The following is an 18,025-nucleotide window of genomic DNA, read 5'->3' as shown; positions in this document are numbered from 1 at the left end:
GTAGAACCATATAGTGCTATGTAGAACCATATGTGGTGCTATATGGCCCCTATATGGTTCTACACTGGTGATTCACTGGTGCTTCACTGGTGCTTCACTGGTTCTTCACCGGTGCTATATGGCACTAAAATGGTTCTTCTATCGTTACGATCCAAAGCAATTGTTTTGGTGCTATATAGCACCGTTTGTTTTTTTAGAGTGTATAGTAAAAAAAAGATTTGTTGGTCCAACTTAAAAAAGTAAGTTACCTGGTTGCCTTAAATAAGTATTCAATTTAAAAATATAAGTTAACTCAAAAAAGTTGAATTAACTCAAAATTCTAATGCAACCACTTTTACAGTGTGTATTTATGTAACAAAAGTGTTTTATCAAGATCATCCGTATTGGCGTCCAGCGTTATGTTCTTAATTCCTGAATCCCATGAAACTGTCTCAAATGAAAACGACTTTCAGTGTGTCGAACCATCGCACGCAAGGCAACAAAGCCAAAAAGAGCCTGAAACAAATTCACAATCTTTCAGTATTTACAACAACACGCATGATTGAAGTTATACATTAGGCAATCTTATACAAATAATACACAACCATAAAATCCTTCATACCTCTGCAAAGATAAACAAGGCCAGTATAATATGAACTCCTCTCTCCAGAGGCTGAATGAGAATCGCCTCATTGAACAGCTGAAAGAGAACCAGAGGAAACTGCAAAAGGAGAGTCAACAACCAAAATCCAGCCAATTCTGGAACCTGTTCAAATCGACAGATACATTATGAGTTCAAGACGAGCATTATTATACTGTATAATATTATATTAAAAACATGTTTGACCTTCTCTTGCAGATTTCCAACATGGCCCAGGTAGAGTCTGATCGCCTCAATGAGGGTCATTAAAATAAGGATAGTTATCAGGATGAACTTGTAATAATCAACGAGAGCTGGATACTAGATGGTAGAAGAATGTATACTATTATTAACATGTCAGACGTTCAGTGTAGTAAACAATAGCAGCAATAGACCCTTTTACTGTTTGTACACAATGATGACGTGGCAGCGTATGCGCGCGCATTTAGGCAACGGAAGTATCGTAAGAATCAACAGTGAAGCAACACAAACAGTAAGTTATTTAAAAAAAAAAATTGACCTTATCAACATTTTCAACACAGCTACCAGATCCGTGTACTATAGTGGAGTGGATAAAAGACGTTAGCAGATGGCCAAAAATAAAGTTGCCAGATACATACGTACATTAGTATATTATATTAGTGCAACCAAACGCAACAACGAGACATTTTGATGTTGAGAAACCGTTTTAATAAACTTTCTGAGTTGCTACCACGTTAGAACCAATGGGGAATAACACCACTTCTGTTGCCCAAATGCGCGCGCAGGCTATTTGATCACGTGAGCTGTAAAAGGGTCTATAGTCAAGATTTAAAGAAGTAAGGGAATTACCTTCAGTTGGAGCATGACAACCTCACTAATCCACCAGAATGGAAAGAACCACATGTTAAAGTAAAGTGACATCTGAAGAGGAAGACTGGATATTACATCTTTATCTGGGAAACAAAAAGTGAAGTATGAAATATAAGTCTAAACAAACTAAATGTTTCAAAACTTAGTGAGCTGCTTATGCAGACAGCAGATCTGTTCAATTTATTGCCGCGCTGCGCAGATCGATCGGTTTATGACATCAAAGTACCGCGAGAGCGAGTCGGAAGCTGTGCTCTCGCGGTACTATCATTTCATATCTGCCCTAACGACTGGAACGCGGTAAAAAATGCTGTACAGCCAGGTAGGCAGCTCACTGAGCTCAGTGTTATTCAAACACAACATTCACTTATAACGTTTATACTGAACTGAGAAAAACGCAATACATTTATCACATACCAAGGCTCCTGGAATGTAACTAAATTCGTTGATTTACTTACAAGTTGAATTAGCTCAGCAGCTAACAAAACACAGTGAACAAACCAAACCACACTTTACCCTCGCTTAGAAAATTTGCGTGCTCTCCAGGGGAGGGTTGCGTACGACTCTGGTCCACGAAAACGGTCCTGGAGAAATCCCCTAGCCGTCTTCGTATGGGTTCGGGCAGGTCCATATTAAAACTGCGCTTACTGCGAGTCCGTAGCAACGCTTGGTGGTAACGCTCCAGCTGTGATGGGGAGGTGTGTGTTGTTACTCTCTGCGCAAATGCAGCCATGCTGAATTAACCCATTGTTAGAAAGGCAGTGTGAATGCTACAATGAGTTTCATCTCTTCATAACCAGTAATCATCTACATCTAAATATTTTTTGTGGCTCCAGCATTCAAGAGTTTATTGTCATATTATACAGTGAAATTCTTGCTCTGTGAATCCACAAAAGTACACAATACAAAATTACCTATAAAAAAAAAGATGTGTAAACATCAAAAACATTTGGTCGAAAGTAACTAATAAATAATAAAATATTGGTGAAATTTGTAATAATAAATAAATACCAAATTTGTTTATTAAGTTTAAAATTAATGTAATGACTGCCTACAATAGATATGACCAAACATTAGGGGTCATGACTCGTGAGCTGTACATATACATTAATTATTGTATATAATGAAGCGGTTGTAATTGCCCGCTTTGATTATTGGGGGTTGCCATCCTTTAATCTCTCCCAGAAAGTACATCACTGAAGATGGCTCACAATATTAATGTTGCATAGTTGTTTAGAGACATAAACAAATGCATGAAATTCCACAGCTTAAGGAGCACTTATTTTATTGCTAAGAAACAACATTATTTTCACATACCTTACATTTGTGTAGCTCCAGATTTCACTCTCTTCCTGAAACATACGGATTTGAAAAACTCTGTGTCCCTGATTGGCCAGCTAATCTGTACGTTGTGATAGGCCTGAATACCTCTGACGTCAGCCGGAAACGTAACGCTCCTTACCATGTTTGAAAGATTCCCTTACAATGCAATGCTAACAGGAATTAACTTACAGGCTGTGAGTCTAAAGCGGCAGGATTTATGATAATATCGCCCTTGTCTACATCACCAATCCCAGGAAGTAAACTGTTGGCTACAATCTGTGTGTTTTTTAGTAAAGGTAAAGAGTTCTACGTTGGAGACTATAACTTGCGACATCGTTTACTTTGGGGTATGTACCTTTTGCATATCATTAACATGTACTAAAACACTTATGCTACGTACACACCAAACGCGGGGCATCGCGTTACTCGCTCTAGATTACTCGCGGGATTGAACATTCATGTGATGTGATTTTTTCGCTCAAGTTGAATATTTTCAACTTTGGCGAAGATGCATTTGAGGCGAATAGCGCGTGTTTTCGCAGCAAATGCATCGCCCATATCGCATCATTTGCATCGCCCCACGCAAGGACGCGTCTGATCGCGTCTTTGCATTGACTTTGTATGTAATCTACTCGCACAAATCGTTGAACTCCCATCTGGTGTGAACCCACAGTTACAATAGGTGTTCTTTAATGGACATTTTCTATAATTCCTGGCTGGATGTTATTCTATGGTCTGGAAGTTTTTGGGTCGAAAAGTCTTTATTGATCTTATGCCATCTCTTCCATGGAACCACCACAATGCCTTTATCATTTACAGTTCTTTTCATCAACAGCAAAAACATTTTCTCTTCATAATGAGCTATTCATAAAATATCATAAAATAAATAAATTATACAATAGCTGATTTTTCTTATACATTCAACGTGATCATGCAGCTATTTACAGGCACTGCTCTATTTCCAGGTGAGCAGATTCAACTAAAAAGTCTCTGATGTGTAACGCCAGCGTTACAGATTCGGTGTGTATGGTGAGATCATAGCACAGTTTCCATTGAGGTTGAAGTTTCAAATCGCTCCACTGTGTCATAAAAACGAAGACAGGCCTTATACTGGAGAAGTTTCTCAGATAGGGGACTTTGTCCTGCCCCACTATTCAACTCCATGCTCAAATCTGCGTACCTGCCCAGAAACATTATAAAGACTGATCTGTCGATACTGTTTATTCATTAGTCATAGTTAGTCATAGTATATTCATAGCTTGAACCGTACCTCCGTGATATTCTCCAAAACACCAGTGTGTTTATAGTCATTAATGTAGCCAGTGTAAAGAAAAACCTATCCATATTGCCAGTGCTGAGGTTATTCGGATAGAAGTTTCCTGCAATCATATAACAACACTGGTTTATAAACAAATATAATATGAGAGAATGTATATGCTGTATGAATTTGAAAATATGTTTACCTCCTGACACAAAATAAAGGAACTGAATGAGGAAAGCTCCTAGGAAGCACCCACCTCCATACGAGAGGGTTAGGAAATGCAGGGAGACGCCTCTGAGATTACTGGGAGTTAGGCAGAAAGAGATGAGGCAGCCTGAACAGAGCAAAAGGAGGAAGTAAAGTAATTGAAATTTTGGCAGGTGAAACATCATGGATATATGTGAACATGGACCACAAAACCAGTCATATGCACTGTAAAAAAATCTGTAAAAAATGGTAAAAATCCATCAGCTGGGGTGCCGGAAAACTATACCGTAAAATAACGGGCACAATAAATTACAGAAATTTCCGTAATAAACAAATACAGTTTTTTCTGTAATTTACATTAACACTGTAAAAACTTTTTTACTTTTTTTGTAAAATAACGGGCACAATAAATTACAGAATAAATTACAGAATTTTCCGCAATACACAAATACAGTTTTTTTTGTAATTTTACATTAACACTGTAAAAAAAATCAATAAATATTTTTGTAAAATAACGGTCACAATAAATTACAGAATAAATTACAGAAATTTTGCGTAATACACAAATAGTTTTTTTGTAATTTTACATTAACACTGTAAAAAAATCCATAAATATTTTTGTAAAATAACGGTCACAATAAATTACAGAATAAATTACAGACATTTTCCGTAATACACAAATATTTTTTTGTAATTTTACATTAACACTGTAAAAAAATCCATAAATATTTTTGTAAAATAACGGACACAATAAATTACAGAAGCAATTACAGAAATTTTCCGTAATACACAAATACAGTTTTTTAATGTAATTTTACATAATTTTTTAAAAAATTGACATTAATTCATCATATTTATACAGAAAGCTGAAAAAATAAGCTTTCGATTGATGTTTGGTTTGTTAGGATAGGACAATATTTGGCCGAGATGAATATCTGGAATTTTCTCAAAATATTAAGAATATTGGCCTTAAAGTTGTCCAATTGAAGTCCTTAACAACTGCATCCACTCACCGAAAACAAAAAAGGGTTAATGGTAGTATATTTATGGTAGGAAATTTACAAAATATCTACATGGAACATGATCTTTACTTAATATTTTAATGATTTTTGGCATAAAAGAAAAATAGATAATTTTGACCCATACAGTGTATTTTTGGCTTTTGCTATAAATATACCCATGCTACTTTTAACTGGTTTTGTGGTCCAGGGTCACATATTTTTTATTGTGAATTGAGAATACGCACATGCTGGTGTCACGAAGGCCTCCGCCACACCCAGTAAAATGTATTGTGGAGTAAGCTGGAAACATCTCATGGAGGACACATGGAGGACCTTGCCTGAGAGTGTCTGCTCCACCTGTGGGTAATCCTTTCTATGGATCTCTGAGATTCCTGCCAGTAATGCTGAGAGAGCGGCACAAGCGTGGCCCATAGCTGCAGAGAAAAACCCAAGTGTACCCTAAATTTACATGACAGAATCAGTATCAAGTCCTTTGTAGTACTGGTCAGAATAATTTCTGTTTGCTATTGAGGTGCTCACTTATAAATGTAGTTGGAGAGGGAAGTAGTTTCTTTGGAGACTGATAGCAGGTGTTCAGAAGCTCCAGCAGTGGTGCTAAGATCAACACGGGCAGTATGCTGATCACTTTCATAATTGCTACTGGCAGGATAAAGCCATCGAGTTTCAAGTTTGAGTGCATCGTCTGCAGATAATAGCCCGACGGAATCTGCCAATATCATTATAAAGATACTAAAGAAGATGCAAATGTTGACAGACAGACTTAAAGGGATAGTTCCCCCAAATATGAAAATGCTACCATTTATTCATCCAATTGTTGTTCTGAATCGGTATGAATTTCTTTATTCTGCTGGACACAAAAGAAGATAGAAAAAGAAGCTACAATTTGCCATAGTTTTCCCACTATGGAAGTCAATGGGTACCATCAACTGTGTTCTTGCCATCATGTATTAAAACATCTTATTTTGTGTTCAGCAGAATAAAGAAACTCATACATGTTTAGAACAACATGACGGTGGGTAATTGTTGCCAGAATTGTAATTTTTGGGTAAACTATACCTTTAATACAAAAATATTTTGGAAATATGAACATGTTGCCTAGTTTGACATATAGACTTGCCTGAGTAATGCAAGCACGGTATAAAAGTTGAAGTCCAAACAGAGGAAACAGTTTGACCAGGATCTTTACGTTTTCCACACTGGTCTCACTGTAACAGCCACCGTTGTTTTCTTTAGCCCGGTCTAGCCAGTTGGCAACATCTCCACTTAAATGGCGATAATGAAGGCAACACATTTTTAGAGAGTTCAGGAACACCCCGAACGTAGTTAGCAAGGAGCTACCTGTTTATTTGAACAAAACAAAATTCACAGTTAACCACTCTTTGTTTTATTTTACTATATTGCAAAAATGTCGACCAAGGCTGGATTTAGCAACTGTAGTCATGTTTAACGGCATTACCTTTTTTAGGATGGAAGGTGAGCTTGCTGCGTACCATATGTATGGCGACGAGAGCCAGAAGAACTGAGGTGAACGGAATGAGAAAGCACAAGTTTTTGGCCACTGACTGCTGAATGTAGGCGATCCCCAAAATCACAACCATTGAATTCAGGTTGACTAACCAGTAAAACCTGTGGATAGATGATGTACTGTAGTTACAGTAATGACATATTTAGCAATAACTACACAAACAAGTTTTCAATTCAGCATCCAAATTATATAATAAAAGCAAATATACTTGCAAAAACGACCATACGTTTCATAGTATTTTATAAGTGTTAGTTGCCTTCAGAACTGCCTTAATTCAAGCAATTCTTTAGAAATGTTGGCCCATATTGATAGGATAGCATCTTGCAGTTGATGGAGATTTGTGGGATGCACATCCAGGGCACAAAGCTCCCATTCCACCACATCCCAAAGATGCTCTATTGGGTTGAGTTCTGGTGACTATGGGGACCATTTTAGTACAGTGAACTCACTGTCATGTTCAAGAAACCAATTTGAAATGATTCGAGCTTTGTGACATGGTGCATTATCCTGCTGGAAGTAGCCATCAGAGGATGGGTACATGGTGGTCATAAAGGGATGGACATGGTCAGAAACAATGCTCAGGTAGGCTGTGGCATTTAAACGATGCCCAATTGGCACTAAGGGGGCTAAAGTGTGCCAAGAAAACATCCCCCACACCATAACACCACCAGCCTGCACAGTGGTAACAAGGCATGATGGATCCATGTTCTCATTCTGTTTACGCCAAATTCTGACTCTACCATCTGAATGTCTCAACAGAAATCGAGACTCATCAGACCAGGCAACATTTTTCCAGTCTTCAACTGTCCAATTTTGGTGAGCTCTTGCAAATTGTAGCCTCTTTTTCTTATTTGTAGTAGAGATGAGTGGTCCCAGTGGGGTATTCTGCTGTTGTAGCCCATCCGCCTCAAGGTTGTGCGTGTTGTGGCTTCACAAATGCTTTGCTGCATACCTCGGTTGTAACGAGTGGTTATTTCAGTCAAAGTTGCTCTTCTATCAGCTTGAATCAGTCAGCCCATTCTCCTCTGACCTCTAGGATCAACAATGGCATTTTCGCCCACAGGACTGCCGCATACTGGATGTTTTTCCCTTTTCACAAAATTCTTTGTAAACCCTAGAAATGGTTGTGCCGCGTAAAAATCCCAGTAACTGAGCAGATTGTGAAATACTCAGACAGGCCCGTCTGGCACCAACAACCATGCCACGGTCAAAATTTCCCCTTTCCCATTCTGACATTCAGTTTGGAGTTCAGGAGATTGTCTTGACCAGGACCACACCCCTAAATGCATTGAAGCAAATGCCATGTGATTGGTTGATTAGATAATTGCATAATGAGAAATTGAACAGGTGTTCCTAATAATCCTTTAGGTGAGTGTAAGTATTACTGTAGTTTTTGGACATGTACTGTACCATGGCATAAGAATTTCATATCAAAATAACATAGTATTACCATATGAGGAGCTCATATGCAAGTACCACTAAACGCCACCTCCGTCAAAAATGAGATATTATGATATAAAAAAAATGCTGTCTCTATACGTTATTGAAATACTTTCACTTCCAATCTGCTTATTCCCAGCCTCAGGCCATTCAGAAATACCAGTTTGTTTCCAGAATTCATTGAGTCTGATAAAAATGCTAATTTACAAGAAAATATGTCAGATGCACTTAGCGGGTTTTGCATCTGAGCCCTTCATATAATACCATCACTAAACCAGTATTTAATGTAGCGGTAGCAGCTTACCAGTTGAAGAAGGACAAAAGTTGGTGTCGTTCACAACCTTGAAGGTGATAGGCTGCCAACGGGCAAAGGATGGCACGGATGCCACCGATGCCAAGAGACACAGCAACAAGCCCTGTGTAGAAAAGGATGCGCTGCTCATGAGGCTCAAGCTGATGCACGATATTATGCGTGTTTATATAGAAATCCTCAAAAGGGAAGGCGACGACTGGAAGCATGGCAGTGCCTGTAAATGACCAAGTAAGAGCAAATCAGTTAGTAAAAAAGTGCTGCAATGCTGATTGCAAGTTTAATCAAATTGGTCATGCAAGTCAATCGAACTTACTAAAGTTAACTAGTATAAAAATTCAATGTTGCACTTAAAGTCGCCATGAAAATAAAACTGTAATTTGTTTTGGAATATTGTGATATTTTTTTAAAATTGACTTATCTGTGAGCTTCATTTTTTTTTTTAATTCATGTGCCCTCATAATCTTTAATCAAAAATGCAAATCTCCTCCCCTCCTCATAAGGATTTCCCCTTTACTTCCGGTCATACGGTGGCAGGTGGGCGGGGTCCGGGAGAAGATCGCAGCGATTAGCAATTAGCAACACGACCCAACTTAAAATGATCAGATCTCGATGATGATCAGATCTCGATGGACAAATTCAAATCCAGCACAGACTTATTTAATTACAAAAGCCGCTTTCCCTCGGATATACGTCACCACGTGGAAAATAAGGCCACATTTACACATAGCCGGGTATTTAGAGAAACAAATATTTCCACGCCTCCGTTTTCAATAATAACATTGTACACACAACATCGTTTTCCAAAAACTTGTAATTTGCATCAACCCACATAAATATGCTGCCAAGCGCCATATTAACTATGCCAAACCTATGGGCAGCAATGTAGGGAGAGGAATAAAGCCATGCAAGCCAATCAAATTTCTCAGAATCAACACCAACGAATAACACAAGCGACTTCCTGTTCCTTTCAAAAGAGTGCTCACATGACGTCAAGCATTTTCTGGCACATAATGTGACATTTCAGAACCTAAAACCCCGTTTCTCCCAGTTGACGCATAACCGGGCTATCTGTGCAACCCAGTCTCACCCCATGGCGTCAATATTTGACGACACTTGACCATGCGTCAATATGTTGACGCGGAGGGTATACCTTTCGCGTCATTTTTTGACGAACTGGGGACTTCAATACTATTAAGTCCGTTGCATTCTCTTTCCTATTTTCTTACCATTTTCGCGTCGGTTTAGGGTTAGATTTACATAATGACATCCCTACCCAAACCCTAACTCTAACCCCAACGCCAGGTGACAACTGTTTAATTTCGCGTACCTAACTCTAACCCCAACGCCAGGTGACAACTGTTTAATTTCGTGTACACTGTTTAATTTTGCGTAATCTAACCCTAAACCGACGCGAAAATGGTAAGAAAATAGGAAAGAGAATGCAACGGACGTAATAGTATTGAAGTCCCCAGTTGGTCAAAAAATGACGCGAAAGGTATACCCTCCGCGTCAACATATTGACGCATGGTCAAGTGTCGTCAAATATTGACGCCATGGGGTGAGACTGTGTTACTCTGTGATAAAAATGGGGGTTTCGTGTAAATGAGAGGCCAAACCGCAGGGAAAAATCTGCGTCTTTCCTTCGTGTAAACGGGTCATAAGGCAATCGCTACTTCCGTTTCATGGAGACTTTAAATGTTTACATTTAAACAACTTGAATCAATAAGCCATTTCAAGTATTTTGACTAGTTAGAAGTTGCTATAAATTATAAAAATAAAGTTGTAATAACTTAGGCCCATTCAACTTTTATTTTTATTAATACCAACTGTTTACTTGTCAAGAAAGTCAAAATGACGTGTTTAAGTTGTTAAAACTAAAATGAGCTGTTTTTACAGTTACAGTAAGTTACAGTTTATTTTTGTTAGGCTAAATCCTTTCTGGTTAAATTACAAGATGATTGAGTTCAATGTAATTTTCATTAAAGTAAGCAATTTCATTTGAGTTAACACATAATATTTGCTAATGAAGGTATTTATAGATATAGATAGACCAAAATGTCACTCTCAAGTTAAAGTCAATGCAAAAAAAATAACCAACTAACCAAAGAAATGAAGGAAAGCACACAAAAACAAAACTGTGGTCCTTCCCAAACACGTCTCAGCGAACCATCCCAGAAGAACAGGTGTGAGAACGCTGGCTCCCACAAAACACGTGTTTACCATGGCTGCTTGGTAATTGCTATATCCCAGCTTAATGGTGCAGAAAAGGATCATGTTGCAAACAATCCCAAAAAAGGTGAACCTCTCGAACAGCTCCACAAAAAGAATGCAGACGATCGCTTGTAGCTTCTTACGTCTCTTGCGGGGCTTGGTGGCCGTCCCACTGGGATGTGGAGATGTGAAGATCTCCGTAGGGAGGAGGCCATAACGTCGATCAAATGAATCTACGGGCGGCATGCTGCTTCTAGAGATCTTCCTGTGGAAGTGATGTTTAGGCAGATCCCATTCTCCATTACTAGAGGCCGAAACATACAATGTCTCACAGATACGTGAAATCTTGTAGATGCCTAACAATCGAGACTTTGCGAGCTCACATTGTATCTCCTTACTGAGGTTTCTGAGTACTGTTTACGGACTGCTTTTCGTCATCAATCTGTTGTACTTTGAGTTTGGTGGGTCTTTGGTTGTATCTCATTAAGATAACTGACGTTTCGGCATTTTGCCTGCTGGATATTGATGACGAAAGCGATTTCGGAGATGTGAGACATTCTTTTGTAGTGAGTCTGTCCTTTCTAAGAAGCAAGTTATATTGATTTCTGGTTTGGGACTATGCAGCTTGATCTTGTAATAATTTTACAAGGTGGCTAATTCTCATGAATTTGTATGATTATTAGAGAAAAGTAATGACGCACCAACCCAAAGTTGTACAAACACATACAAATGAGCTACCTCGTAACTTCTGAATTTACGTGAGTTTATCAAAGGCTTTCTTTGGTCTTATAGTTCTTTGTATCAGATATTTGACCTAAAAATAACTGAAAAGAATCTTTACGAGATATTTAATCAGGGTCGGCACCATTGACATTTTGTTTTTTGTGCAGAGATGGGCCTTTCTTTATGACAAAGCAGGCTGACCTCGGCCCCCTTGTGGAGCTGGTGCTGATATTTTATACTTGTTTATTTATTCAAAAGGTGTGAAGCTATAGCACCCGATGACATTTCTCACAAATTCACTTCACAAGTATGTATCAATGCGGTGCTAGCAAATTAGAGATAATTAAACTTTAAACGACCCAAGATGCCGCTAGTATATAACACCCCACTGTGAAAGGTGGCCAAGAGGCAGTGCCAAATTAGTCAGCATGTGAAATGTTGCTACCCTCCAGTGCTTTTTCCTCACAAAAATAATTTATCTCAAACGATTTGCTGCATAAAGTTTAAATGGATTCAACTTTAAAGTATTTGTAAAATAATTTACATTTATGCAGATACTTTTATCCAAATCGACAAAGTGGATTCAAGCTACATTTTCATCAGTAAGTCTATTCCCTGGGGTTTGAACCTATAACCTTTGCATTTCTAATTGAGCTACAACTGGTATAATATTTGAGCTAAATTTAATACTAATTATTTATAGGGGAGATTTCTTGGACAGGGTTTAGATGAATCCAGGACTAGGCCTTAATTATAGAAGTAGTTTTTACAATCTTACCTTACAAAAAACATTACTAGTGTGAATCTTGAGATAATACAATGGCACAGATATATTTTAAGATGCAAGCTGTTTTAAGTCCCTTATATCCCTACCCTAGAAACCGCCCTAAAATTATTCTCCGGCTTGATTTTGAATAGACTTATTTGTATAGATTTTAAGTATATTTACATATAATAACATAAATATCATTACCATTAAATATAAGATTATGCATTCATATTTTTTCTGAGATGTGGTGATTCATGAGAATTTAAGTGAATTTCTTTGGGAAAGTGTGTTTTAATTGATTCTCTTAGTGGCGTTTGGCCTGTAGCCATATAGCATCACAATCCCTCTGTTCTGGATGGCTACGGTGTGCTGGGTTTGAATATTTCTGCCTGAGCTCACCAATTATATGAGTGGAGAAAGGACCACAGTGGTGGAGCTGACTGGGCGTGAATGGCACTCAAAAGAGAAGGGAAACCGGCAGACTGAAAACAACACAGACTCAGTGTGGTGCATCACTGAATGAGAACACGGTTTGGTTGCCATGGATTCAACCCTGAGTTTTGTGATCGACCTTTACACATGTCAATGAAAATCTGAGAATATTTTTAACTTAAAACAAAAGGGTTCAAAATCAACATGAATGTATTGATATTTTGTATAAGGGGATTTTTCTTTAATTGATATTTTATTTGCTCAGATGGTGTCTCAGATCTTCACAGTTGTGTTTGTAATAGAGCAACTACACCTCTAGAGGGCACTGTTTGAGTTGGCAAGACTTGAAATTGCAAAAAACTTCACAAAAGTAAAAGTTGGATCAACTTAAAAAAATACTTCAGTTGGTAACACCTTAAAAATAGTATTTCTATCAACTTAAATTTTCTTAATCAAGCTTACATTTTTTAAGTGTTACAAACTGAAGTAATAAAACAAATTTCATATTACATTTTCTCCTAAAGTGAGAAAAATTCAAGTTGAAAAAATAAGTTTTTTTAAGTGTTACCACTTCAAACTTACCCTTTTTATAGTGCAGTCAAAAATTCACTCATTTAGGATATATATAAATTATAACCTTTCAAAAAATGACTTTCTAACTTAGTATTTTTGTCTTGTTTTCAGTACAAATATATACAAAAGCAAAATTTAAGATGTATATCCTTGATTATCAAAATGGCCTAAAAAATTAAATATAGTTTTTAGATAAAAAATATAGTAAATTTGTGCTTAAAACAAGCAATAATATCTGCCAATGGGGTGAGAAAATAAATCTTGAAATAAGTTTACTTTGTTCTTAAACACTTAATTCAAGAAAAAAAAAATTTAAGCAGAAATTCACTTAAATTGTATATTTTTTGTCTAATGCTGCGTTTACACCAGCCACGGTAGAGGCGGCAAGCGCGGATGATTTACATGTTAAGTCAATGCAAAGACGTGATTAGGCATCCTGCGGTGCGGAAGATGCAGAAGGCGTGGTGCGTTCTGTGCATTCCGCGCAAATTGAGCGTTGCCGCGGGAAACACGCGAGTTCAAAAATCTGAAATTCGGCGGATTTCCGCGCCGCGTTAACCAATCAGGACCTTGCTGTAGTAGTGACGTGATTACAGAAAGCGAGCAGAGTGGCGGAGTCTCAGCGGAGTCGCAGAAGCCCCTCCCATGATGCGAATTTCCGCGTGAATTTCTCGAATGACTAGAATTTCACGCACGGCTTTCACATGCGGCTTTCACACGAGAATAAAGCGAGTGAACTCAAATGTTCAAGCGTCCTACCTGCGTTTACACCAGCCTCTACCGCGGCTGGTGTAAACGCATCATTAAAACTACACTTATTTTCTTACACTGCAAAAAAATGACTTTCATACTTAGTATTTTTGTCTTGTTTTCAGTAAAAATATCTAACATTTCTTAAATCAAGATGTAAACTTATTTCAAGAAAATTTTTCTTATTCCATTGTCAGATTTTTTTGCTTGACTTAAGCAATAATTTACTTGAAGTTTATATTTTTTATCTAAAACATAGACTTATTTTCTTTTTCATGAATAAGCAAATAAGATGGTAATTTTGATCATCAAGAAAATACATCTTCATTTAAGAATTAGGATATTTGTACTAAAAACAAGATAAAATACTACACGGCAAAAAATTATTTTTAAGAAAAAAAATTATTAGTATTTTTGTCTTGTTTTTAGTAAAAATATCTAATTTTTTTAAATTAAGATGCTTTTTCTTGACGAGCAAAATGACCCAAGAAAATAAGTCTACCAATGTGGTAAGCAACACTAAATTCAAGAAAAATACAAAAAAAAGTTGCTTTCTCCATTGGCAGATTTTTTTTTGCTTGTTTTATGCACAAAATCACTTAAATTGGATATTTTTGGTTTAAAGATTTTTTACTTATTTTGACTTATTTTCTTGGGTTGTTTTACTCATCAAGAAAAAGCATATTAATTTAAGAATTTTTTGATATTTTTACTGAAAATAAGACAAAAATACTAATAATTTTTTTTCTTGAAAATCATTTTTTGCAGTGTAATTAAAGAAATTGGTTAAGGTTAGTATTATGGTAGCTGAATCGGTGTGTTAGCAATGCAAAGGTCATGGGTTAAATCCCAGAAACACGCATACTGATATAATGTATTGCTTGAATGTTACGCAAATATATGGTGCATATTAAACTATTGGCAATTTGTAAACAAATGGGGTTGAAAATTAATCGAATTAATGTAATGTAAAGTTTTGTATGTTTTTTGTTAAACTTGTCATTTTAAGAATTTAGTAGCCTGTACTAAATACTGCACTCAAGTGACAAGCAGTAAGACATTGCCTGTTTGCTTTATTGCAGAAAAAAACTGATGGATCTTCTCAATGGCAAAAGTCACACAACACAGCTTTAAATGACATGCGTAAAATCTCAAGTGCTTTTTCGGCTTTTCAATTGGCTTTGCGGCTTAAAACGCTTTTGTCACACAGGAAAAGCTAAAGATCAACTTTCCAATGCGTCCATGTGGCCACATGCATTTTATGGCTTTTACGTCTATATATAAAGAAACAGAGATCACTTCTCTATGGTGAAATAGCATTAAAAGGATGGAGTGCTTTAATTAGCAAGGTGGCTTTTGATTTGCTGAACAGAATGCCTGGTGCGAATGCATGAGATTAGGCAGTTCGCTAGGTGACGTACGCCCAGGCCCTTTTTTGCCCGCTGAAAACCCGGCCATTGAGACTCAGGAGCCTCGGGGTGTTAAGCTGCCAGGGTGCCAAAGGCGCTGTTGTATAGGGTGACAATAGGACTCCCTGAGCCCAGACATAGGATGTGATAAGAGAGCTAATGCATCCTCTTGGGTGCCAGTGAAAAAGTGTTGGAGGCCAACCGTTGGCTACTTAATATGTGCAGCATTCAACCCCAGTGCAATTTATAGATCGCAAAATTATTTCACATTTTTATGTAATTTTACGGATTAAATTTGTACTTTTCAATAATCTATCTATTTGAAGAATTTACAACATTCACCCTGGAAACTTTTGTAAAATGTAACTAATTTGCATAACTTATCAGGTATATTTCAGGCCATAGTTCTCACTAACCATAACACATCAGCTATCTCTGAGCACAAGTTAGTTAGCGCATATACCAGGGCTGATTGCAAATAGGAATGCCATTGAATTTGAACCGCTTTTTTACCCGCAAGACTCTTTTGTCCCCTAGCTGAGGAAATCCATTGTGCAGCTGGACACCCTGAGAAAGAGGAACCCAGAGCCGTTGTCTGCAGATGCTTCTGCTCGGCCTCAGCCGGCTGAATGGGGTGAATAGCGTCGGAAACAGCCATACCCAGACAAGACAATGCCACTGGGCAGCTTTGAAGATTAAGAAATTAGGGATGGGGAGGCCGGGCCATAATTATAAATGCTGTTTCATTGTATTGGTTATGCATGTGTTTGTGTGCGTGTAGCAAATTTGTTTGCAACCAACTGGATAAAGGTGAAATGAATTGTTTAGTAAACCTGATAGATGGCATCAGGTATTTATTTTAAGTTACCATTCTACGGGACACAAGAAGCCGCCGATTTGTAGAATGGCCCAGAGGGCTGGTTGTTTAAAAACTCTTGATGCAGTACGTTGAAAAGCACTTTAACGGGGCTTGTCGAAACGTTTCAAAGGTGAAACTCTTCTGATTCGCTGTTTGAAAGCTTGAGTGTCTTTACTCCGATGTGAAATCAAAGGAACGCAGTAACTGGCCTTTACCTCGCTGCTGTCCTGTTGCTAGGAAACCTTGGAGGACCGCTTGAGTTTCTTTTCTCTTGGTGGTCTACTCCACTCACCAGATTTCACTTTAATTGAAGACGGCTTACATATAAGAGGAAAACAATTAGCACTTTGAATACTTTGTTTGCTGTTTGTCAGGGTCATACTGCTCACCACCTCGCCAGTCTGGTGGCTCTGTTGTGATATAAGAAGTAAGTCAACATCTCATTTGGGCTGCTAAAGCGCATTTTAAGGAACACGCCGACTTTTTGGGACTTGAGCTTATTCACCGCATCCCCCAGAGTTTGAGAAGTCCATACATACCTTTGTCATCTCCGTGTATGCTGTAACTCTGTCTGACGCACATCGTTAACCTAGCTTAACAAAAAGACTGGCAAAGTGAATGGCTTTAGCTAGCATACTGCTCCAAATAAGTGACAAAATAACGTGAACATTTTCCTATTTATGTGTTGTGATTTGTATAGTCACACCGTGTACAAATAACAAGGTCATATGAGACACAGCCATCTTTTAACCGTATACATACTGGGAACTATATTTTGAGAAGGTGAAGTACTGCTACGGAGCGGAGTGATTAGCGCAACACTTGCCTGAACTATCTGTTCCTCACCATGGGGCTTCTCAGGTGCTACGAGCAAATCACTTCACCCAAGTAGTAGTGCTTCACGCTGTGATCACTTTAAAGGAGCATTTCACCCATAGAAACATGAATCTTTATTAAAAGTGTGTCATATTTGTAGCCGAAATGTAACATACATTTAGAATTTGGTGCCTAATTGACAGAGAAAAGGGGTGTTTGTAGTCTCACCCCCTCAACAAAGATATTGGACTTCCTTCTTTCAATGATGCAAAATGATGATTTTTACATCATTGAAAAAAGGAAGTGCAACACTGAAATCTGTATTTCTCCTGTCTCAGCGGCAACTGAGGAAAAGATGCATGACCATTCAAAAACATGACTGGGGTTCTAACTATACAAATCTTAATGCAAATGGGTGAAGTGTCCCTTTAAATCTAAACTTAAGACTTTTCTCTTTAACAAAGCATTCACATAATTTGTCTAGTAAATATATACTTATCTCGCAATAGTTAGCCTGTACGGAACAAAGCATTCACATAACTCGTCTGGGTAATTTACTTATGCCGCAATAGCTAGCCGGTCTGGAACCGAGCATATATTAAATCACAACAATGTGTGACACTTGCATTACATGCGAACGGCCCCTAAGCTAATAGGATTTTGTTTCTCTCTCACTGTTTCGTCCTCGAACCTGAGGACATTGAGACAAATAGACTCTGTTCCGGCTGCCGTGGAGGTCAACACACCACTGATCTACTGGCTGTCTTTCAACGTGATGCCCAGCCGCTGCCTGAGCAACGACCACCCGCTGAACCCGTTTAATCTTCTTTTCCGTTTACATACTGTTTACATCCCATATAAATATATATATATTGATATATATATGAGTTGATATATATATATATCCCAAGGGTTTTTTTCATC

General features: G+C 37.8%; 2 protein-coding genes across 2 annotated transcripts; both read right to left on the bottom strand.

Annotated features, from left to right (window-relative positions):
- Window positions 1–204: 204 nt before the first annotated feature.
- tmem17 (transmembrane protein 17) lies at window positions 205–2,227 on the bottom strand. Its single transcript, XM_065292414.2, has 5 exons — window positions 1,985–2,227; window positions 1,451–1,554; window positions 827–940; window positions 602–745; window positions 205–495 (listed from the first exon to the last, which is right to left on the bottom strand). The coding sequence occupies exons 1-5, from the start codon at window positions 2,199–2,201 to the stop codon at window positions 397–399; spliced, it is 678 nt and encodes a 225-aa protein (XP_065148486.1). The 5' UTR covers window positions 2,202–2,227; the 3' UTR covers window positions 205–396.
- Window positions 2,228–3,623: 1,396 nt separating this feature from the next.
- On the bottom strand, window positions 3,624–11,323 carry slc15a5 (solute carrier family 15 member 5). Its single transcript, XM_065292021.1, has 9 exons — window positions 10,662–11,323; window positions 8,551–8,773; window positions 6,738–6,907; window positions 6,399–6,619; window positions 5,801–5,987; window positions 5,506–5,694; window positions 4,255–4,386; window positions 4,062–4,170; window positions 3,624–3,971 (listed from the first exon to the last, which is right to left on the bottom strand). Exons 1-9 carry the CDS (start codon window positions 11,014–11,016, stop codon window positions 3,827–3,829), a joined length of 1,731 nt encoding a protein of 576 aa, XP_065148093.1. The 5' UTR covers window positions 11,017–11,323; the 3' UTR covers window positions 3,624–3,826.
- Between the last annotated feature and the right edge of the window lie 6,702 nt (window positions 11,324–18,025).

This window comes from Paramisgurnus dabryanus, chromosome 23, assembly GCF_030506205.2.
Source record: "Paramisgurnus dabryanus chromosome 23, PD_genome_1.1, whole genome shotgun sequence".
Lineage (NCBI taxonomy): Eukaryota > Metazoa > Chordata > Actinopteri > Cypriniformes > Cobitidae > Paramisgurnus > Paramisgurnus dabryanus.
The sequence above is the reverse complement of the archived record's forward strand: the minus strand, read 5'-3'. Positions and strand labels throughout refer to the sequence as shown.